Raw genomic sequence first — 24465 nt, 5'->3', positions numbered from 1 at the left:
AAGACAGATCACACAAGCTGGAAGTAACTCCAAACACGTGCTGCTGGATGTAATAAGCAAGGGAGAACAGGCATTCATGATGCACAGCACTGCATCTTGAGTGCTTACATGACAATACAAAAATCGTCATTTAAATAAGCAAAACTTTAAATATCTACTGTCTTAGACTGCATTTATTTCCTTTGGTGTCAATCAAGATCAGGCTGGAACTAAGTAAGATCAGAGATTCGGTGACTCATAGATGTGTGTGAAAAATAATACATTTTAAGTGTGAAGGCTGCCTGTACTGCACAACCGCACTTATTTAAATTAAATGTTCCTTTACTAAATTCAAGAACCATCCTGAGTTGGAAGGGACGCACAAGGATCCCCTAAGTCCAATTCCTGGCCCTGTGCAGGACGCAAGAATCACATCAAATGCCTGAAAGAGTTGTCCGAGCAGCTCTTGCAGTCAGGCAGGTTGGCGCTGAGAGCTCTTCCCTGGGCAGCCTGCGCCAGCGCTCAACCACTCTCTGTCCCTCTGGTGGTTGGGCACCGGAACACAAAACAACCCAACCCAGCAGACTCGATGCTCTTGCTGGAAACGAAACGGAAACAAACTTTTCAAACACCCGCGGCTTCTGATGCGCTTGATCGAAAACTGCGGCAACAAGGGTCGTCTGCTGCCAACAACCATAACAGCAGCACTGAGAAATTCCCAAGAATGAATCCACGTACTCTTTCTCTTGCTGATTAGTTTTCCACCTATCCCATGACGGCCGCCTTCCCGCGCACATGAATGACACATGGGAAGGCGGGCGCACCAAAACCATGAACGGCGGAGAGAGGAGCTGGCGGAGGCGCTGCGAGGTGCCCCGGCACGGGCACGCAGGCAGCGCCGAGCGGCAGCCCCGGTCCGGGTAACCCCGGTCCCGGCAGCCCCGGCCCCGGCAGCCCCGGTCCCGGCAGCCCCGGTCCCCGCAGCCCCGGTCCCCGCAGCCCCGGGCCGCCGCCCCTCAGCGCCGCAGCCGGGGCCGCGGCCGCCCCGCCCGGGCCCAGCCCCTCACCTCGGCCGTGGCGCTCGCAGCCCCGCTCCCGGCGGGGCGCAGCGGAGCGGGGCTCACGCGTGGAAGCCGCGGCTGCGGGCGGACCTGGAAGCGGATGAGCGGCCGCGGCGGGTTCCGGCGGAAGGGGCCGGGCGCGGCGCTGGCTGGCGGAGTTTCCGCGCCTTCGCCTGGGTGGCGGGGCGGCCGGCTGCGCCCGCCCGTGCCCCGCTGCGCCCGCCCGTGCCCCGCTGCGCCTCGGGCCATGCTGCTGCCGTCCGACGTGGCCCGGCTGGTGCTGGGTGAGTGAGCCGGGAGGGACGGAGGGATGCCTGCGTGAGGCGCGGAGCACCGGGAGGGCTGTGCCGGGCATTGTCAGCCGCCCGAGGCGCGGCGGGACACGGCCGGCTTCGCCCTTGCCCCTTGGCAACGTCTCTTGGTCCCCCAGGCTGGATTGTCGCTGCCGGCGTTTATACCGGGCGCTGCTGGGCCGGCCCGCCGCCCCCCGGCCCGGCCTGTGCTCGCTGCTGGGGGATTCGGGGCTGAGCGAGCAGGCCGCTCCCCAGCCGTGCCTTGGGCTCGGCTTCTTGGCGAGTCCAGGGAAACGTGGCGGTCTGCGGTGCCCACCTGCACACCGAGAGCTGCTGAGCCGTGCTTCAACAGTTCCTGATTGCAGGAGTCCAAGCGTGACCCGAAATCCCAGGGAGGGCTGCGTTAAGGGTCAGATGGTTTTTCTTTTCGGCCGTGTTTCGCTCACTTTTGAGGATGCACTTAAGAGTTCAGACTCGTGATCAGAGTCTATGGAAAGCACTGCGTAAGTGTGTTCAGGACACTGGTAGCAAACAGTGAATCTTTTAAAATGACTTTATGCTTTGGATTATTTGGATTCTGCCAAAGGTGAGAGCAAATTGATGGTAAGGAAAAATATGACTCACATATTTCAGTCCCACATGTACAAAGTACTTATTGGCACAGGTTGCCATGATTTCCTGGCAGCTTGCCCTGTGAGATTCAGTTTTCAGTTTTTTAAAATCCAAAGACATTAAAACTGAAACTCTTCTTAAGTGTTCCCCTAGCACAAGTTATTTTTAAATACTACCTGAACTGTTGCTTGCTACTGTCTTGAGAAAAAGGCTAGTGAGAGATGCAATTTTTTTATTACTGTGAAGTAACAGGATTTTTAGAAACTCCATGGACTGTAAAAGAAAATTTGAATTCATACAAGTGAGATCTCTCATTGCGCTCTTCCAAACAAGATTGGTGAAGTTACAAGTTTCCAGGTAGAAAGCTTTTCTTATGTGCTTACCAGCAACCTGAAGATGTAGCACACAATCTTGGCATCCTGTGTGCTGAGAATGATCCATCCTGTCTTGTGTCTGTTGTGGCACGGAGCATGCATCATGTCTGGAAAACCTCTGAGCAACCTAAAGTTGCAGAACAGGACATTCCTTGTAACCATTTTTATTCTCTAATAGGGATTCATCTTCTGTGAGACATCTCTGAATTTCAGTGGTAAATAGACTTCCCAGTGCAAGCTCTTCCACCTTTCTCCCCCAAGCCCCCCACAAAATCTTTCTGGTGCTGTGAAAGTTGATGAGTATTTGTTAAAGAAACAAAACTAAAATTATAAGCTGAGCTCACACACAGGATATGCATAAGAACATTTATCTTTTCCTATCTGATAGAGTGAATGTGTACTATGGGTTAGACATTTCTTAAGGTAGAGCAAAATATTGAATAATTTCCATACATTCAAAATGTAGGACACCTTTTGTGCCTTTGATTTTGGTGTCCTATGTCATTATACAGTGTGTGCACAAGCAGTTTGGGCCAGATGCACAGGCATTTTTAGCCTTTGAAATGCTTTATTACCAGGAAACTGGTGTATGTCAAACGTGCCCGTATGCAAACATTCGGTCATCACTTGTGATACTGTAGTAGTAGGTTCAAGAAAGAAAAACGGCAACTTTTTTTGTTAAGTGTTCAGGTAAGGATGATTGTAAGAGCAGTCATACCTGCACAGATCAGAACTCCACTGAACCTAATACCCCATCTTCCAGCCTGGACCATAGTGAGATATCATCGTGTTTGTGGAGAAATACACATTCAGCCACTTGTGGCTCGAGATTTTTCTAGGAAAAATGTAATTGAAAAATTAAATAGGATATTCCTTTTCTTTCTGCAGGCACTACTGATGTTTTCTGTCAGGTCAGGCCTGCTTTTACATTGTGATTAAATTCACAGTGGGTATTCCCAGGCTGTGTTTAATTTTCAAGTTTGCCTACTTGTTGAAGACATGAACAAGACTTGCATGATGGAAATACTATTTGTTTTCTTCAGCTGTACTCAGATCTGCTGAAAGATATTTGTTCTCATTTAAACGGCACTTAAAGGGCACATTTTTCTGCAGGTATTCATGAACTGAGGTGGAGCATTTTGGGGGTCCATTGAAATAGATAATGTATATATCCTGCGTTGTACAACTAGGCACATGTTTTATTTTATCCTTAAAACATTCCATGCTAAGCTCTGCTAGGAGCGAGAAGGAAGAAACATTTTCTCTGTGTTTCTTTGTTTTAGAATCCTTCATTCAGATTGGTCTATTTCTATCTTTTAGTGTTTAAGGTGTTTGAAGATTAAAGCAGGGTTAAAATGTTTAATTAAAGCAGAACATATTTGACGAAAAGAAAACTTTGTCAGTACATTTTCTGTGATGGTAACTACTGATTCATAGGGTGTAGAGAGCAAAATTTGCATCTGGTACATCTATCCTAAATGAAAATTTCTGTAAGTGTGTGGGGGGGACCTTTTCTGTTACTAATTTTTGTATAGTGCCAATATTTTTAATATATCTTATCCACTATTGCAGCAGCTGTACAGGTTTTACCTATTTTGAAACAGTACAATGTGTGGAGAATTACTCTTACATAGCAAGGTGTTTCATTAACAAAATATTGTAGATTTCCATTGAAGTATCAAATAGGGTGGTTCAGCCCATATGAGGGTTTGTTTGTCAGCCTTCTGAGCTGAGAACATTTATTTTCTTGTGTGTAAAGATAAACTAAAATTTGTTCATATTGCCTCACTTCCAGTTTTGAGTACTTTGAAAATACAATGTCATTACAATCTATATTTTTTTTCTCTTCTGGGTTTTAACTGTTAAATATCTGGTAGGAACATATGTATTTTCAAAATAATGACACTTCCCTTTTATTACATGGAAATTTTTATCTGATTATTCCAGCACTGTATTCAGATTTGATACCTTTTGAGCAGAAATAATGAATGAAATAGCAAAATTTTCCATCTAATTTGTTGCAGGCTATTTGCAACAGGAAAATCTTCAAGCTACCTGCCATCAATTTATTCTGGAAAGTTCAGATTTGAAAGAATATGCAGAGCACTGTACAGAAGATGGTTTTATTCCAGCCTGCTTGCTGGTGAGTTTGTATTTGCAAAGCAGAAACTTACATTGTCTTGCATCCATGGAAAACAATATAGTGGATTTCTCAGTGCAACAATTAATTCTCAAATGCTGCTTAAAATGTTTGATATGTGATTTGTTTAGTGTTTTTTTCATCCTGTGATATTAGCAGTTATTTGGTTTCTAGTATTTATGCTTACTAAGAAAAATGTAAGCGTGAAATATGCAAATTGGTTTCAGAATATTATGCTTAGGCTGCTTTACAGCTTTGAGGTTGATTTATGGAAGGGTGTTGTCACAAGGGTTTTCTTGATTTTAGGGCTACTTCTGTAATTTACAAGATCACTTTCCTATTCTAGGCATGGCAGCCAATAATTTTCCATTTCAGGTGCATTGTAAGTATTTAGGTAAGGCACCTCAGATTTATTTAAGTCTAACAAATTTGATTGACAAAAATTGTGTTCAGCCTCCTCTCTATTTGATATCATCTGCATTGTTCCGGGTGAAAGGCAGGATTTTGGGTGTGCATAAATAGTGTGTAGCCACATCTCTAGATACATGTGTAGAGCTCTAGACCATAATTAGATAGTTTGCATTTTAAACAAATTTACAAAATGGAATTTTTACTATACTTTGTAAATCACAGGATTGAGGTATTGCTGTTTATCAAACCTTTTGTGTTTATGTGTGTGTTCTGTTCATGTTTTCTGTTTCATTCTTCTAGTATATTAGTTAATTTCATTGTCTGGGACTTTGTCCATAGTATTCATAATTCGTGGAAGTTTTTTCCTAAGGTCCAAGGTGCACCTTCTTGATGCACCTTTTCAAAACAAAGTATTGAATTAATTTTATTTACAAGTGTTCAGTTATCTGCACTTTGGTGGTAGGGGGTTGAGAACCAAGCTATGGCCAGCAAAAATTAGAAAACCTATAAAAATATAGATATAGGTTATCCAGATTAATAAAACTTTTTATAATCATCCTTTTCTCAGTAGAAATGTTCTTCCTATTATTCACCTAAAAGTGATATCATAGTATCTAAGACAAAATTCTTACTGCAACTCAAATACTTGCAATAAAGTGCTATATTTGTCATGTCTTGTAGAGTTCCCACTAGTAAAGAAGAGAGGAAGGTACAGGATAGTGGTAACTTTAAAATTTTAATTATCTTTGTGTCACTTAAAATAACAGGACAAGTAAACATGATAAGAAGGTTAATTCTGTGTGACTGTTAAAAATTTTGCTTCAGACAGGTTCCTTCACGTTTCCATCTTAGTGCATGTTGTTTCCCAGCATGATACATAGTCATTAGCCTGTTACTGCTCATCAGTAACAGACAATGATCATCATGCTGTTCATAATCTAATTTTCATGGTTTTATTCAATAATACAAAAAAGATGAGTGAATGTCAGACAGCTCTAACTACCAGTGTTGTGCCTTGAGATACAGTACTTCTCATTTTGGGTATATAAGAGGATTTTGTACCATTGATTGCTCTCTACCAAGTACAGTCCCTTGTACTGAGGGTCAGCATGGTGTAGACTGTTGAAGAGCTCCTTAAATATGATGTGCTACAGCAGAGGAAGTAGAAGTTATTAGTGAAAATTCTAAGATCAGTTGGTTTTTTTTCCAGTCGCTGTGTGGAAAAAACTTGACAACAATTCTTAATGAGTACGTAGCCATGAAAACAAAAGGTAAGCCTTCAGAATGAGGTGTTCTTTTATTTTTATTTATGTATTGTGAACTTGAGGAAGAGGTGTATGGTCTTAGAGTAATCCCCCATTTTAGGCACAGTTTTGAAGGTTAACGTATTACGCAGCCAACAGTCACTACATCTAGTGAGCAAAAGTAATTGATTATCTTAGTTTGCATATGCCAGCATATATTTTTACTTCAAATGTGAGCATTTTTATATCTCAAAAGCATAGAGATATAATGTGCAAAATGTATGGGTTTACGCTTGTGAAATTATACTGTTTATTGTTCATACTATTAATAGGAGGGGGAGGTGCTTATCTCTCTGGTGACCAGCAACAGAATGTGAGAAAAATGAAATGCTGTGTCAGGAGAAATTCAAATTGGATCTTAGGAAAGGGTTCTTCACTGAGAAAGTGGTCAGTCACTGGAACAGGCTACCCAGGGAAGTGGTCATGGCACTGAGCCCTGTCAGAGTTCAAGGAGAATCTGGACAATGCTTTTAGTCACACGGTTTAGAGTTTGGTAGCCCAGTGAGGAGCACGGAGTTGGGCTCAATGATCCCTATGGATCCCTTCCAGCCTAAGGTATTCTATGATTCCATGAAATAATCAGAAGGAGTCCTATGGTATGAAATATTTCTTGTCTTATTTTTAAGACTAAAATAGTTTCAGAACTACTTAATATTTTGTATGAATATTATAGGCAGAGCTAGAGCATTTGCTGGTTTTGAAATTAGTTATCAAGCTTCTGAATGTTTCCAAATCTTACAGGCTTTTGATATTTGTTGTATGATCATATTTTAATGGTGCTTGGTATTAAAAATCATACATGGAACATTTCTGAACATTTTTTTCCTTTCACACTAGGTTTGACAGAAATGGTAACTAAGATGCAGATGTACTTCCTTCAAAATGCTTTGTACTTAGCATCTTGAAAAACTTAATAAATTGAATTGTTTACTTATCTTTTCCATCACACTTCTAATGTTTGGTGCTTCAAAAAGACCAAATGTTTTTACCTGTTTGGGTAATATAATGAAATAAACTATTACTTTTAAAGGCCTGTCTGCCAGGTTATGATTTTCAAAGGCACAAAATTGACTTGGGAATATGATTACCATTTCCAGAAGTGAGTTGGGGGGTATTAGCATAGGTTAGGTTAGCATGTGTTTCCTGAGGAGACAACACCATGTGCAAATTCCTGCAAGAATTATAGTAATTAATTCAGTTTCATCAAGGCTTCTAAACCAGAACTGTATCCATGTCAATCAAAATTCTTTAAATTAGGAGTTATGGCTGTCTAATAGAAAATTAAGAAGGCAACTAAACATCTAAAGTTAGATGATGTCTGAAACACTCCATAATAATTATTTTGTTTGTGATTTTACTTTTCTCTCAGCATATATCAGTTTTGGGCATAAATTAGGTTTTTTTTATGGTTCATTTTAGAAACAACAAATGAAGTTCCAGCAATGATGTCATCGCTGTGGAAAAAATTAGACTATACACTTTCTCAGATCAGGTAATGTAGTTTTAATTAAGAAAGTAATATTTCACTCTAAAAGTGAGTCCCTATGTAGACCAACTTCCCTTATCATTGTATGAGAATGGTTAGCTCTCTGTTTCCTTTGAGAGACAGTGAAAAAGATGGGTATGTTAGAGTTAGTAGTTGAGCAGACATTTAAAGATTATAAGGAGGGCATTAGTGTGAGCATGTTGTCTTCCTATAATAAAACAATACACTATGACTCATTTAGAATCTGATACCTTTGTGGTTACTTGATCAAAAATGAAACAGTAAGCTTCACTTGAAGGATCTGTGATGATTGTTGGAAAGAATAAAAAAAATAACCAATGGATTTTTCTGAAGGAATGTGTGGTTAGGATCAGACTGACATTAACCATGTGGTAGGTAATGTCACACTGTATAGCTTAGTGCTTCCATTATGCTCCATTAATTTTTGTTACTTGCTTTATTTTTTAGGAGCATGCAGAATTCAGATTTCAGATTTTCTTCTAACCAGAGGAGTAAGTAACTGAATCAATTCCATGGAATCAGTAGGTTTTATGTTAAAATTATCCGTTTCGGCAAAAAATAGGGGTGTATGTAATGTATGTCTGCTGTCTTCAGTGTGGTCTGTGGATTGCTGTAATGATCAGGAAAGGAAAATAAGAAAAGATGAGCTTTTTCCTAGGGGCATAAATTCTCTATTATAGCATTTTCTCTGCTGAAAAAACTCCTTTGGAAGTTTACATGGTTAAAAGGTTTAAAAACTACTGCTTCACTCCTGAAATTGCTGACTTAATTTGTGCTTCGTAGATGAACTAAAAACATAGCTGGTCTAATTATAATGCAGTTGGATTTCTGTAGAAGGGGAACATAAAAACATATTGCAGTCTTGTAGCATTTGTCATACATACAAATATATATCCAGCCAAAATACAAAAACATACTTGTTGTATCTAAAGTTGTTTCTTTCATTACAAAAACTGAAAATAAGCTATCAACAAAGAAAAATTGGATTACTTAAAAACAAGTTTTTCTCTGTAGTATTTTTACTACAGAGTATTTTATAAGAAAAGAGAGTGTGAGCTATAGATACTGATTGTTCCCAGATTTGAGATTCATTGGATTGGGTGGTGTTCTGTTGTTTAAATTTTTTAAACAGATTTTGTATGAATATCAGTAATTTTTAGAAATTCCTTTATCATATATTTTCATCTTGTCTTTATTTCCAGTACGTACAAGAAGTGGAATTGTAGAAATGAAAAGGCAGAGAATGCTTCAGCAGTCAGCTACTGCAAACTCAGGACTGTTGTCAGTAGCCCATCAGTCAGGGCAACAGAATTCCTCTTCTGTTGTACCTCCTCAAGTAATTCACAGGCCAACAATAAATCAAAGCATGCCGCAGACAAGACTGACTACACTGCTTGTGAACCAGTCACAAGCTCAAGAAAACAAGATCAACAGTAAGTTGCAAAAAGTTTTAAACCTTATTTTTCTGTGAAAAATCTATGGCTATTGATGGAAGTTTTCTAAAATCAGGGCTAATCATCTTCCACCAAAAAGCTCCAGAAAATTCATGCTTTGTTCCCCAGCTCTCCAGACTGGTTCAGGTGATTAAAAGAAAATAAGTGCCCAAAAGAGAGATGGCTCTTGCATACTTGCTTGCCAATGTGAGTTCAGAAATCAGAAGTGCATTAATTTGTGGTTATTCTGTTCTGTGCTCTCACCCTCACCCAAATAACTTGTTTCATCAGATAGGGATGATCCACGTTAAGTGGATGTCTATTTCAGGATATGTTTAAAAGGACTGTTCCTCATTTCCATGATAATAACAAATTATTTTGTGTGACTTTCCAGAAATTGATTGGAACATAGTAAGCAATTGTGTAGATTTTGCAGAGCTTTAACAGTGTCACTGGAAGTGGTATTGGCTTCATGACTTCTATTTTTGTTTGTTTTTCTATGTAAAGCAGGAGGTCTCATACACATTCAAGTTCCAACGTCACAAGAACGAAAGCTTCATTCAAACTTGCTTTCTCCAGGAAGGCGAAAAGGGTAAACAGGGATGTGGGTTTGGTTTCAGGTGGTTTTTTTGTTTGATTGTTTAGAAATTAAACAGTGTTCTAACCTTTAGTGTAAATTTTGTTCAGTGATGGAGTGTTTCAAATGTAAGATCTTGGAGAGGGGGCCAGTGTTTGATATTTCACAAAGGAAAGGGAAATCAAAGAGCTTAAAAGTAGACTGATAAGAGGCTACTCATGCTTCTTTGTGTACACTCTGTTTTTACTCCACTATTAGACATAGGCAAATAACCTTGGAGCTGAAACTTGGTATTTCCTTCTAAAATGTCCTTTTCAATTATAAAAATTCTTAATACTGATACAAATTTGCATTTAACCTTTGTAAAACTATTGAGTAAATTTTGTCAGAAAAGTATTAATATTTGCACTAGAAGTTGTGTGAAAAACTTCTCTTACACTAGTTTTGCATTTTTTATTCTCTGATTCAAATGTTTATTTTTCCCCAAGTCTTTCCTAATCCATCTTGATTTTTCTTGATGCAATTTTATTTTCAGTGCCACTGAAAATAGATGTTTTCAGAAGAACCTACACTGTCTCCTAAAAAACATTAATTTTCCTATTTATCAACTAAATTCTTAACAGAACTTAAGATTTGTTTTCTTCTTTGAAAATAAGTTCTCCTTGAGAAGTCTTTGTTTTCAGTGGTAATGCCCAAATCTGATTGTGAGTTGCAGTTGACTAGTACCAGTCTAACTGGTACCACCAGTTAGAGTACCTGTAGTGGAGGGGCAGTAAATGCTGAATAGTGGGCATAGAATTCAGTTTGCCATTGTGCCATTTCTCTACAATCTCTAAATACATAACTTCTCTAAAGGCAGACACAATAGATGCATAAGAGATCATAAAACAGGTACCAGCTTTTACTGCATTTTCAATATGTCGTTAATTTTCTGGTGATTAATTTTTTTTTTTTTTTTTTTTTTTTTTTTTTTTGCTAAAAGGGAAGAGAAGCACTTGATTTACTCACCATTAGGTCTACTGTTTGCAATTTTCTCATAAACTACATCATAAATTTCCTGGTATGTTTCAGTGAATCTCAGAAGAGGAAAAGTATTGGGACATCTGGACCTCTTTCAGCAACTAGAAGTTCTCAAGACTCTGAAGAAGCAGTAGTAGAAAAAGAAAGTGAACCCCTAGAAGAGTTAATTGATGGTAACTTCCCAGTGAGTATATGCCTACAGAAGGTATTTAGACTTAAGAAACAAAGTCAAACTCAAGAGAACTTGTCTTAAACATGTTGTTCTTCCTGGTTTTTACAGAAATTACCTTTAGAAGATAAATGAATTGGTTTGTATTTGAACTAGCTCTTGTGTATACTAAATTCATAAAGTTGACATGGCTATGTAGAGTTTTGTTTTTCTTGGTTTATTTGCTTTGCTAAGATACCTGTAGGCTGTCAGAACACAGTAATTCCTTAGAGAATGGAAACCAGAAGGCACAATAAGCCTCACTGTACTTTAGGAGAGTAGAAGTACATGAATGTTTTACATTGATTTTCATAGCAATGTAATGCAGTCACAGATGACTCTGTTATAAAAGTCTTCTCTCTTTGAATTGATTCTTTAATTATTTTTTACCGGTTAGTCAGAAATTCTTGCTCCTTTTCTAGTGATGTTAAAAATAGAAACCTGACCACTTCAAAACTGTTTTCCAGCAACTGGTTATTGAAAATGCCAGAGAAAAAATATTGAGCAACAAATCTCTTCAGGAGAAGCTCGCTGAAAACATTAACAAAATCCTGGGGAGGTAATAAAAGGAACTTCTGAACTTCATATGTTTTCTTATTTGATTTATTTTTGAGTTTTGAACTAATGACATACATGTTGCAGTGATGGCAGTGTTGCTCAGGCCCCTAAACAGACAGACAGTGGTCCCACAGAACAGGAGACTTCAATTGATGAAATCCTTGGACTTCAGGTAGGTGTAGATTGCCCTGTTGACATTGTTTTTAGGTTCAGGCATGTGAGAATAATCAGTTATGGGAACTATGCTGAACCTCTGACATCTGAAGATATTCTCTCCTCTTCCTATCCTTTCTTTTTTGTTTCTGTTTGCCAGCACAGCTGAGCCTCCCTGATGCTCCCCTCTGTGCAGGGGCAGCTCTGCAGCTTCCCTTGCAGAGGTGTGAACTGCTGGGCAGGTTTGAGGAGCTGAGCTGGCAGGACACTGGTGTTCTGCAGGAGCTCATTTTGTGCGAGTTTAGCATTCTGAATTAATTCCCAGTGCCTGTCCAAGGCAGCATAAGCATGCTGCAGGGTCGATGCCAAGGCAGTGGGGTTGTTTCTGGCAGTAATTAGCTGGTAACCCTACACTCAGAGTGGATTTAAGAACTCTGTCCCAGGCACCAACTGCCTGCTTCTCACTCAATGTTTTGTACCAGTAATTGGCTACCAGTTTCTGACTGGGGATCTAATCAATAGCCTTAGAGAAGAAAAAATAATTTAAAATACCTTGCTGTCTCTAAATATGTTTAATCTGATCTGATTTTTGATTTGCTTCAAGATATGTATGGATCATTTAGTGTAGCAAGAGAAATTATTTTTGGAGCCTAAATAATGGTGCTTTTTCTTCAAATTTAGTATTTTCTTGCTTTTGGAGGAAATGTGTGTTCAGCTTCTGCAAACGAAACATAATTATAGTGTTCTTCCTTCATTTTTCTGTAAGTCTTAAGCTGGAAATCACAGAGTTAAAAAGGATTTTAATGAGGGAAATTTCACAGCCCTCATGAGAAAGACAGGAGAGTAGAGGCAGTTCCCTGTTTATGAAGTAGAGGTGTCTGGTTTATAAATGCTGTTCTTCTGTTGCTTGGCAATTTTAGGTCAGTTGTCAAAATACAGAGCTAAAAAGCTGTATTCCATTCTTCTGGGCAGAAATAAAGCAGCTTCATGGTTTGGTTGGAGTTCCTGATACAAAATCAAGGATATAACATGAAATATCCACCCTTAAGGGTGGAGATACATATCAAAAAAGGTGGAGAGATATATCAAAGGTTGGAGAGTGCGTAAAGGGTCTCCAGAAAGGCAGGAGAAACTTTATATTTTATCACTTGAGTATGTTCTGGATACTCATTTTATTCTTGGGCTTCCACAGAACAGAATCAGGAACCTTAGAGCACTGTCCCATGTAGCTGTGCTTTCCAAAGTGCTTTCCAAAAAGAAGTAGTTGGAGGTTATACTACAGAACATGAAATGGGTATATGGAATAAAATTTCCATTTACTTAATGTTGGCTTCTAGATATATAATATAATGAAACCTAAGAAATTAGCATTAATTTGGGGTTTTTTTTTTACCAGTGGTTTGCTTGGTACAGGCTCACAGCATCCATACCACGTGAATAAGTTTCCAGTGCAGCCTGAGATTTAGTCTTCCTTTTTGGTTAGTGCTGGCCATTATGTGGAGAATACTCCAGTACACACGTGGTGGGGTGATGTCTGACAGACACCTTTGGGTTTTGGAGAACCTTATTTCTTAAGCTTCAATCACTAAGATTTTTAACAGACATTAAATTTGTGGCAGAAACATTCTCAGCATTAGTCTTCACGTTTCTGTGCTGAGCAGAAGTAATAGAACTAAAAAAAATCTGAAAAGAAAACAAATCGTGTTTGTTTTTCTTTTTAAGTTATTGAAGTAACTGTCTTAACAGTTCTGTATATCATGTCTTTCTTCAGGGTGAAATTCATATGTCAGAAGAGGCTATCCAGGACATTCTGGAACAGACAGAATCAGATCCAGCTTTCCAGGCTCTGTTTGACTGGTTTGATTACGGTAGGCTACGTTGTACTCAGGTGTACTGTTACTGTAAAGCATCCTGAATGATGAGCTTCCCCAGCATTGCTTGACAAAACAAAGGAATTCAGCAGGCCTCTTGCAAGAGAAATTACATTGGTATGCCTTTATACAGAATTAGATTCTTAGATACATTTATACACAGCTATAAAATACGGCATTTTTCTGTGGCTGATATTCTGGGTTTGTGCTGGCTCAGTTTTATTGCTGTTACTTTAGACACTCCAGCTCTGAAGGATGATAGTTTATACTTGTTTGCTGTTGTAAAATTTTCTGGTGTATCCTCACATGAACCATAAAGAGATCTTTACACTTTGATTAATTTAAAAGATAGTGATGACATGTATATGGAAAATTACATATTTAACCATTCTTCATGCTTTATTTTGAAAACAGGAAAGAGCAAAGTAAACAAGAACCTACCTGCTGGTATTTCTGGTCGGAATGGAGTAGAAAATGAAATCCTGGTGGCTGAGGATAGCCTGGAAACATTTGGAAGTTCTTTAGGAACAGAAGAAACTAACAGATGTATGGGGTTTTTTTCTCTTAAGATTTCTCTGTTAACTTTTCATTATGAAAATATTTTCAGACAATTTGCACATTTCAGAATTTTCTTTTTTCAGGGATAATGTCCATGTGGACATTTACATTGCATGAGCATACATATACATCTGGCCTGTTCCAAAGTTTCAGTCTATTACATTTAAAAGTAGTCCCATCGGTGTACTTAAAAGTTGTACTTGATATGCTCCTTAATGCAAGCAGACTATCAATGAATGGGTACTTTGCAGTATCCATTGTGGAACACAGAAACAGATTATTTTACATATAACCATATTAATCTTCTTTCTCTATTCTATAATGTATCTGTTAATTAATACAGAAAAAAGAGTCTTACTCTGGCCAAAGGGGATGTTAGTCTGTCTCCACCATTCTTAACGATAGTCCATGAGTAGCAGGTATTTAGTTAAAGTATACGAGAAGTAGAGCCAAGAGGCTTTTATCATGAGATGGTTTTTGTGCTTCTGGAAATCCGATGTAGTGACCTGAGATATTTACATGTTATCTGTGTACTTAGTAGTAATGTACAAACTGAATTTTCAGATTATCTAGTGTGTGTATGTATTTTATATATATTCCACTCAACTTGAACGTAAGGATGAGTAAGATTATTCCTACTTAGTTTCATGGGAAATAGTTTTCCATTGAACTGATAGTTATTTCTAAAACACTCTAAAAAGGATCATCTGTTCTAATAATTATTGAACTGGTTTATTCTTTTACAGGTGATAATTCTGGAGAACCACTATCATGTAAAGGCTTTCAGTTAGAAGAAGCATCATGTGCCTTGAAGACCAGCATTAGTGATGATATGGCTAAGAAAAATCCAGCCAGTGAACAGCTGCATGGAAACTGTAGACCAAGGAAGCAGACTGAAGTACTTACAGCCATTACCCCTGAACATATTAGAGAGCTTGAAATTGCCTTTGACTCGGTGTCTGATTTGACTGAACCTAACAAGAGACAGAGTTCTGATAGCAAAAGTAACGAACACTGTGCAGACACTTATGTTACAAAAGAGTCATCTACATTAATTTCTGAAAGTGAGAGTGCTATGGAAATTGAAAAAGGCCCACCAAGTGATAGTTCTCAAAGTAGTCCTAATTTAGAATATGTTCATTCTGCTACTCCACAGATTCCTTTGATATCAGTGGCAGAGGATACTACAGCTGGTGAAAACAGAACTGATTCCAGAAGTAAATGTCAATTTTCACCAGACACATCGCTGTCTGAAAAAAGACTTCCTGGAAGCCCTTCTGATGGGAACCCTGGCCACAGTGTACTACTGAAGAAAAACAGCTCATCCATTTCTAGCCCATTGACAGATGCAGGAAAAGAACAGACTGTAACCAGTGATTCAGCTGCCTTGCCTGGTGTTTCACAGGAGAACTCCAGCTACCCCTCTAACCATCAGGACCAGAGCACACAGGCAGACTGTGCTGTGGGATCTGCAGTGGACATCACAGATCTTGACAAAACAGCGTTGCAGCTTGAAGCTGTTGATACTTCTAACAAAACTTACTCAAATGATCAGCATACACTTGATAAGCCTTGTAAGAAAGATTTTAACCTCCCTTCAGAACTGCCAAACACAAAGGGTCCACAAGGAGAGATGCAAGAACCTTCATCTTCTACAAAAGTAGACACTGATAATTTATATTTCTCATCTGGTGATAATGCATGTACAAACATTTCTGTAGTATCCACTGAAAACAATCTTACTACCTCTGAAATATGCCACTCACCACTCCCTGAAACTGCATCCTCAGCAGAGGAGTCAGGTACTGAGGCCAAAAGTATAAGCAGTAGTCAACCAATGGATGTTGATCCTTCTAATATAATGTCCCTCAAGATCATCATCAGTGATGATCCATTTATTTCATCAGACACAGAGTTAAATAATGCTGTTTCCAGCATCACAGGAGAAAATTTGCCTACTATAATATTGTCATCTCCAGCCAAATCTCCAACCAAAACTGCAGGCTTGCCCAAATGTCTTACTTCAGAAGACACAGAAAAAAGTGTGGATTCAGCTCTGGTAGAGCAGAATCTTCTTGTGCTTAGGCCCAAGGATCCTGTGGTCACCTCGGTTAACACTCAGAATGAAGACTGCACTGGTTTTTCAGTTGCAAGTTCAACTCATCTTTCCAATGAAGGGGGATTTATACAGTTGATGCCAGCCACAAGCACAGCTTTTGGGAATTCAAGCAACCTTTACATAGCCACATGTATGACTGATCCAGCAACCTTGGGTGCAGCTGTAACACCATCAAATGTAGTTGTATTGCCTGGCAGTTCTATGCCCCTGGCTTCCCAAGCTCCAGCTGTACAACAGTTGCGGACTCCTCCCAGATCCAGCAGTACATTTCCAACAAACCAGACTGTCTCCCCAAACTTCCCACAGGGTAATCTCATTATTAGAAAAGTACTGAAAATATGGTGTTTGTACAGTGGTTTTGTTATTTTTGTTTTTCTCCTAAGTGCTTTAAAAGTAAACAATTTTTAACTTCTCTGTCTGCCACTTGAAACTATCCAGGAGTTACTTTTTTTTTAGTATATTAGTTGCTAGTAGAAATTAAATAAAACTACGAGAAGTCATTGATCGTGCTGCTTTGAATAAAAAAAAAAGCCTCATATTTCAGAAGCTTAACTGATACAATTTCAGCAGCATTAGATGTAGGAATCATGTTTTGGTTTACATTGGAAAGAATTCCATTACTTTGGCTAAATAAAACAGGTTTTTATTTTGATAAGATTACTGTTATAAATTAAATGCTCTATGTTATAGGTATCCATATTTTGTGTAGATAACTGGGTAGATGTAGCTAGTCCTTCCCAAATAATTTCCTTGGTTTTGTTTCAAATTTCAAACAGTCTGCGTTAAAAGTACATTTAAGTAAATATGAAAGTATAACATTATTTCTTTCCATGGTTTAAAATTTGTACAAGTGTCTTTATTACTACAGCAATAAAAATTTTGAGTGCTTTTGGAAATGAAAAAAAACAGCTATAAATCAGCTGTAATCACCACATTTCTATTTCTTTCAAAAACTAAGAACTTTCTTGCAGTTACCTTTGAACTTCTGTGTGTAGTCATTTAATTGAGGTCTGAGGCCAGTGCAGTCAGAGACCAGGTTGTGCAAGGTACACACAAGGTATATGCAAGGTCTTAGGGTGACAGCCTTTTCTGCCATTAGGATTTTTTTATGCAACTCTTCAGTGTTTTTTTCATAGAGAAAGGAACAGTTTTCTTTCACTTATGAAAATATTCTTCCACTTTTCAAATAATGTGCTAGAATAGTTTCCATATTTTATAATTACGATATATCTGACAGCTAAATAAGATATTTAATGTTACTTTTACTGGTTTTTATAAATGACTTTAAATTAAAGCTTAAACGTTAAGATAGGTTTATCATACTTTATTTTGAGCTACCTCTTACAAAGGAAAACAGACTTTAACTAAAGAATTCCTTATAAATGAAAGATAAAGCTGGTGCTTACCCTGTTTTCTAGTAGTGAACTATAGCAAAGGGCAGTGAAGTTTTTCTAAAAATCCAGAGCTTTTCTTGCCACAGGTTTTGACCATGCATAATTTTAAGAAATCTTGTTTTGAAGCTTTTCTTTTCACTGAAGTACCTTTAGTTTCTGTACAATCTTAACACTTTGGTATTTTTTAGGTTCTGCCATTATAATTGCATCTCCAGTGCAGCCAGTTTTGCAAGGAATGGTGGGAATGATACCTCTCTCTGTCGTAGGACAGAATGGAAATACATTCTCAGCACCTGCCTGCCAGGTAGCACATCACAAATAAAGCTATTCGGGATAAAGCTGGAGTGATAAGAAGTGCTTTGGTAAATTGTAATGGAATATTTTGATTCTTTCAAGGTTCTTCACATGCCTGTGGCTAATCCAGTGTGCAACGGAAGTGTCCCAAAGCTTCCCATCCCTCCCAAATCACAGAAGATTCCTGGAGCAAGAAACAAGAATAATGCAGGTGCCTGCCTTGCATTCTTGAGAGGGGCAGAAAAAAAGCAGAGGGTTCTAAGGACAAGTCAGTTCTAAGTAAAAAAAGTTTTATAAATGTCTCTGCTTCTATTCCTGGCGACTGCTGGACTGTCTTGGGAGTGGTCTGTGCTTGCAGTTAGACACTTGTTTGCTCAGTTTACAAAGAACATCCAGCATACAACATGATTCCAGTTTTTGCATCAAGCTTATTTCCAAAATGTAATGTTTTGAGGCTCTCATGCAGTTTTAAACGTTTACTTTTCTTTATGTTTCTGGTTATTTTTCATCTTGTTGGTTTTAAGTAGTTTACTGCTGTCATTGGAACTGAGCCACATAGTAATGAAGATACTGGAAGAGTCATCAGTTCTAAAAATGTAGGAAAAATATTTATTAGAAGTGTTACATGTTTATATAAAAAATGCACTCTACTGTCTGTTTTCCTTTTGCCCTTTCAGGCATATGCTTCTGTATACTCTTTTCATTGAGCCCTTGCTGCTTTAAATAGTTAATTGTAATGAGACTGGAGTCATGTTCCTTTCTCAGTGTTGGAAAGGGGTAGAGAAAAATAATTGAAAATAGAAACATTGAGTTATAAGGACAACTTGTGCTTTAGCCTATCTGCCTTTGTAAAAAAGAGTAGGTTTGCACATAAAAATGAAAATAGAATGAATTTTCAAATCAAGATAAAAGCTAGGATTGTATAGTAGCTTGCATTCTGGTTTGCTGATGGATAGCTGAGAGTTCCCTGTGTTAATTTCCTTCTACCTGGAAATCACCACTGTTCATTTTTAAGTTTAGGATAGTTTGTTTTGTCTTGCCAGAGCTGTGTAAAGTGTAGACAGCAAGCTTCTTCTTTGTTCTTAGTTGGGGACCTTTGCTAGTCTACTAATTAGTAAAGTTTAAAGTTACGAAATACTGTGGAGTTTGTTGCTGGGCTTTTCTTTATTGGTTCTCTGTCAGGTGAAATGTCATTGTACTAAAACTGTGAAATTATTTACCTGTCATTCATTAATATTTCATCTGTTGTTCCAGGAAAACTGGTACCAAGTGTAGCTGAGCCTTTGAACCATGCAAATCCTCGAACACAGAGGTCAGTAGTGCTAGGTATTGAAACTTGCTTGCTTTTTCCTGTCATGAATTTCTTCATCCAGTATTGGTGAAGAGAGCAGCTTTTTTTGGTAGTGGCATAAGCAGTACCCCCTTTCCTGCTGCCTGTCTGCTAGGAGTATCAATACAGATGTGTGCTGGGACTGGTGCAGCCTCTGCTAGAATTGTCTTGTTCCAGTTCCTGTGTTAATTTTGTATGGCTTTGTCTTCATTGTCTCATGTCTCAGTTGTCAAATATTGTTTGAGCAGAGTCTAAGCTACAAGAATTTCCTGATATATTTACTGTGAGATTTAAATTACTAAAACCTTTGCTTTTTTCTTTTCATATGAGTGGTACCCATGGTTTTGTAGTGTAGTCTCATTGTCTTTACCATTCTCTGACCAAGATCCAGTAGAGTTTATCAGATTGGGTTCTTCATCTGTATTTCAGCTGTGTAGATTATAACTCTGCTTGGTCATTTAAAAAATGAGAGCTGAATGCAAAGATGGCGAGGACAACAGAATGCTAACTTCATGTTGATGAACATATCTAAATTTCTAATTGGGGTAGGCATTAGTTTTCTGTTGGCAAATGAGAGAAGGAAGCAAGGCTGCAGTAGGAACTCTCCTTACCATTAACGGACTTCTGAAAGAAAAGGATGTTGGAATGAGCGGTAGAGTTTAGGAGGAGATCAGAAGTTCAATTTAAATGTAAGAAGTGAAATTATCTTTTTTTGGAAAACTAGCACATACTTTTAAAAAAACTACCTATTTAGAACTCACTTAAAATGTTGGAAAAGTGGAGATAAAACAGGAATATTAAAGTCAACTTATTAAAAAATCCCAACCATATATCAAGTTATACTATATACATGCATGCAAAAAGTACTGATTTTTTTAAAAAACACAGAAGCAAGATCTTGGATAATACCACTTTAGTAATTCAGAATTGATCTCTAGATATATGTTTTGCATAGCAAAGAGAGAAAAATCTTTCCTGCAGAGAGGTGTAATTTCTTATTTCCACTTTTACCCTCTGTCTCATCTCAAATTTCATGGAAAGAAAACAAACTGCTACCACTCAGACCTTTTCTACCATTTCAAAGGTACCAAAGTTAGCATCCAAAAAACTTGACTTTTCCTCATAGAAATCATAGATATTTATGTGCAGGGAGAGAGCCTTACAGGCATAGATGAGTGATGGTGAAGCTCCCCTTGGAAATGCAGCACAAGCCAGGCAGAGGGCAGAGACAGAACAGTGTATGAGCTGACAGAGCAGAAGCATTTTTCTTTCCACAGTGCTGTGGTGGCTTTTTCACGTGAATGGGGCTGGCTGTCAGGTGGAGACCACACCCCAGGGAGTTTGGATGTTGTTGTCCAGATGCCCACTGTTGTCTTGCTCAATGTCCCACCATGCACAGCAAGCGCATAGGGAAGAGTACAAAGACATGTGATTACATTGTCCAATATATTCTGGCAGCCTCTTAGGAATTCCAGCTCTAAGGATTCCAGAGCCGTAAGTAGTATTCTGGGATGGACTGTCCTGTCATGAATGTACTCAGTTTCTTTTGAAGTCAAGTAAGCTACCAGCATCCACAAATATCCCAAGGTAAAAAACTTCCCAGGTTTAGTTACATGCAGTGTTCAGACCTCCGTGTTGTGTTTTGAACCTAATACCAGTGTTATTTCATGCCCTTAGTTTTTCTACTGGAACATACAGCACATAGTGTCCTTTTTGTGGGCTTTCCTCACAGAGCTCTATTGCATTTCCCCTCAGTGTTCTCTCTTTCCAGGCTGAGGAGCCCCAGTCTACCTAATTGTTCAGAGTACAGACTTTTTTTCATACTTTTTTTTCATACCAAGAAAGCCTTCTCTGAGCTTTCTGCAGTTGTCATTCCTTACTCTTGGTCTTTACGTGTTGATAAAATACTTGTATTTAGGATGGAGAGAGGTTTTTGGAGGGATGGGTGGGGACTTCCAGTCAGCTGAAATTAACTTGCCTAGTAAGAATAAACATGTCAGTGAAATGTTTTCATCTCATTTTCAGGGCTGGAAATTTGGACAAGCTTACCAGTGCAGAACCAGGAAGGAAAGTGGAAGAGAACTTACCTGTTGCACCAGCAGAGAACATAAGCTCAAATTCAAGACAGAGTGAGAGTCACAGGAGAGTGCTTTGTTTTGATAACGTCCTACCCACTCCAGGAGGAAGCACCCAAATTCAGGCTCCTAAGAGTTCATTGCAGAAAGAAAGAAATGAAAGCCCTTTACTTGCTGTTGACTCTGCATCCTCCTCTGCTAAGGCACAGGTACCAAAGAGAGACAAAGACAAAACATTGCCCAGAATTCTGTGTAGGCCAGAAGTCAGTAGCAACAGAGGCACATCTGCAAAGGAGCCACAGCCCGAGCGGAAGGTGGCAACTGCAGGGCTTTCATTAGATCCCTTCCACAAGACAACAGCAAACAAAGAGAATGAGCTCCGAAGGGACACTGATGAAAAGCAGAAGAGCCAGGACACTGCCAAACTCTCAAACGGCCAACAAAGCGTTGGCTTATGGAATGAGAAGACAGTTGCTTCAGTACAAGAGCTGAACAAAAAGCAGGGGTCGCTGTCAAATGGGGCTGGCAGCGGCAAATCATCGGTGTCTGTTCCTTTGTCCTCGAAGGAGCCGAAGCGAGAACCCGCTAAAGCTTCTGGCCAGGGCCTCGGCCTGTCCAGCCCATTCGGTAAACAGTGCGTGGAGATGCTGCAGGACATCCAGTGGCAAAGCCCTGCTGGAAAGACGGTTGAGAACGGAGAGCTGCCGGTGCCCCGGACGCCGTCGGGAGTTGGGGACAGGCACACAGATGACACCACCGACAGCGTCCGCACCCCGACCTGCCGGCGCTTCGCCGAGGACAGCGCCACGCCCCGCATCATGGTGCCCCCCGCCACGCCCGACCTGCCCGCCTGCAGCCCGGCCAGCGAGACGGGCAGCGAGAACAGCGTCAGCATGGCCGCGCACACCCTCATGATCCTGTCGCGGGCGGCCATCGCAAGGACTAGCGCTGCAACCCCCCTCAAGGACAACACCCAGCAGTTCAGGGCTTTGAGGAGCACCGTAAAGAAAAGGAAACTGGAGGACTTAAATGAGGGGGAGAGAAATTCTCGTTCTGCGAGTAGAAAGGACCTTCAGAGCTCTCCAACACCATCCAAAAAAAAGAAAATCAAGGCAAGTATAAACATCTGCTTCTTCTAATTAAAATTCTAAACATGTATTAGGTATCTTCATGTATACTATTTGTAATGCAATGGTTCAGAGGTTCTAGTGCAAATCCCCTATATCCTATTTAGATTAGCCAGTTTTTCCAGCTTTGCCTCTTGAGTGTACTCTGAACTAAGCTTTCTTAATATTGGTTTAGTCTTCAGATACACGTAAGTAACTCCTACTAACTCTCTAAATAGGCACCAATGACAATTACATTATTTCTCCTAAAATGTGAATGAGTTTCTAAATTCCAAGCTTTTAGGTGGAATGTAAGAATTAAGTGAAACTCAAAGTAGGCCTTACTAGAATTCAGGCTGCTCTTGCATCCTTGTTTAGAACCATTAGTGATACTCCCGGTCTCTGTAGTGTGCAGCACTGTGCCTTTGACTTGAGGATTTAAAGGCAAATTGCCAAGGTGTGAGACACAAAAAGGTGTCTGGATGTAAATAACCAAAAAGGAGTATAACTTTGTAATTCCCTTAATTAGTTTTAGCGTGCTCCTGAAACACTGAGACTGGAAAATGCTCCATTCCTTGGAGAGGGGAGCACATGTGAAGGGCATATGGCAGTGTCTGAGTTCTGGAGCAGATTTGTGCAGGAACAGATAAAAGGTGGATGCAAGAATGAGGAAGAAAAAAATGCTTGGAGACTCTTTCAGTTCTTCCAGGTTCTTTATATTTAACACAGTTGTTACTTTCCTCTCCTACAGAAAAAGAAGCTCCCAAATTCTTTTCCAGCAGGAATGGATGTGGACAAGTTCTTGTTGTCTTTGCATTATGATGAATGAACAAAAAGAAGTTGAAGTGGGGCCGTCTGAAGCTCAGTGGAGCAGTGCTGAGGTTTTGCATGGGAAAAGAAGTTAACTCTAAAGGGCAAGTTGCACTTTCAGTGCACTGAAGTTTCACTTTATAGCAAAGTCGTGCTGATTCTGAAGCAGGTTGCGAAGTGTAAATATCATTGAGTTGGTATATGTTTATTTTTGAAAAAGCACTTACATAATTATAGAGCCATTTAAATTGCAAAACTGTAAATTTGTGTAAATGAAATGTAAGAAAGATTGTACATTTCCTGTTAGACCACGTTGTCTGTGTTCTGCTGCTTTCTCTACTTCTCCAAAGCGCTCAGCCAGTCTGTGGAAAGGTGGTGTTTGTGATTCACCACTCTAAGATGGGGCAGCTACCTTGGCCACTTCTCATTGTTTTGTTGAATCTGAAAGTGACTTAAATATTCAGCTCTAAGTGGCTTGTGCTCACACTCTCTTGTTTCATAACTGTCAAACCTGTGTTGTAAGGCTTTGAACGAAATAACAAAAAGGCCAGTAAAACCTCAAAAAGCACTTCTTATCTTGTGGAGCTTTTCCTAGCCAGTCATTCAGCCAAGAACTTTAATTTGGACAAGCCTTCTCTGTTTTCAGTATTTTCCGCTGAATGTCATTCAAATGCAAAAGCTGTTTTTAAGCAACATATTTTTGTGTGGGGTCATGCCTCAGTATGAATACTTCAACTGAAGCAACAGCTAAACAAGAATTACAGTCTGTAATTCACAATGCAAAAGTCAATTCCCTCACCTTTCATTTGTACTGCTGAGAAATTATACTACCTGACTCTTAATTTTTAGCCAGACATGGAAAAATTTGCATCTCATTTTTCTGTTTAACACAGAAATTGTCATAGCTATTATAAAAACTGTCTCCAAAAGGGGGGCAGGAGGAGCTCAGCCTCCATTTTACTGAATGAGCACACCTTGCTCCAAAACTACAGAATTTTCTTTACTGGTATTTCTTCCTTTGTTCTCAAATTGTTGACATTTAAAAAAAAAAATTTGCAAGTTTTATTGTAAGAGATCTGTACAGTAACAGGGCAATGTTTCAGAAACAATACAAGGATTCCTAAGGAACAAGATTATGCAGTAGATGTTTATATTAAACCCATCCAGTAACTAAATACTGCATAGCATTTACAGCTTGAATAAATATTTTTGTTTTAATAAAAAGTTCTGTGTTTTGCTTAATGTTTTTAAGTCCACTAAGCAGCTTTGCAGATACTG

General features: G+C 39.2%; 2 protein-coding genes across 6 annotated transcripts in view; one reads left to right on the top strand and one right to left on the bottom strand.

Moving 5' to 3' along the window:
* Window positions 1–1161, bottom strand: part of ATM (ATM serine/threonine kinase) — a 56729-nt gene extending 55568 nt beyond the window's left edge. For all 4 annotated transcript variants that reach the window (XR_014954015.1, XR_014954016.1, XM_085576006.1 and 1 more), the window contains exon 1: window positions 1047–1161. The gene's annotated coding sequence lies outside the window, so the exon portion shown is untranslated. The remainder of the gene's footprint in view (window positions 1–1046) is intronic.
* NPAT (nuclear protein, coactivator of histone transcription) lies at window positions 1126–24411 on the top strand. Of its 2 annotated transcripts, none has more exons than XM_077781349.2 (18): window positions 1126–1324; window positions 4344–4462; window positions 6081–6141; window positions 7594–7666; window positions 8129–8172; window positions 8884–9114; window positions 9625–9706; window positions 10763–10895; window positions 11387–11478; window positions 11562–11649; window positions 13402–13498; window positions 13916–14047; window positions 14806–16485; window positions 17761–17876; window positions 17969–18077; window positions 19121–19178; window positions 21222–22383; window positions 23129–24411. In XM_077781349.2, exons 1-18 carry the CDS (start codon window positions 1141–1143, stop codon window positions 23204–23206), a joined length of 4539 nt encoding a protein of 1512 aa, XP_077637475.2. In that variant the 5' UTR covers window positions 1126–1140; the 3' UTR covers window positions 23207–24411. The 2 variants fall into 2 exon arrangements, with proteins under 2 accessions (XP_077637475.2, XP_077637474.2); XM_077781348.2 differs by having other exon boundaries at window positions 9622–9706.
* The last annotated feature ends 54 nt before the right edge of the window (window positions 24412–24465 follow it).

This window comes from Lonchura striata, chromosome 1 (assembly GCF_050655825.1).
Source record: "Lonchura striata isolate lonStrDom1 chromosome 1, ASM5065582v1, whole genome shotgun sequence".
In the NCBI taxonomy this organism is placed as follows: Eukaryota; Metazoa; Chordata; class Aves; order Passeriformes; family Estrildidae; genus Lonchura; species Lonchura striata.
This window is presented reverse-complemented; position numbering and strand designations above follow the sequence as displayed.

Bases quoted from the DNA above. Each gene is read 5' to 3' on its own strand.
- NPAT (XM_077781348.2), top strand. From the start codon at position 1,141: ATGAGCGGCCGCGGCGGGTTCCGGCGGAAGGGGCCGGGCGCGGCGCTG. The intron at 1,325-4,343 runs GTGAGTGAGCCG...AATTTGTTGCAG, and splicing joins CGTGGCCCGGCTGGTGCTGG to GCTATTTGCAACAGGAAAAT. The intron at 22,384-23,128 runs GCAAGTATAAAC...CCTCTCCTACAG, and splicing joins CCAAAAAAAAGAAAATCAAG to AAAAAGAAGCTCCCAAATTC.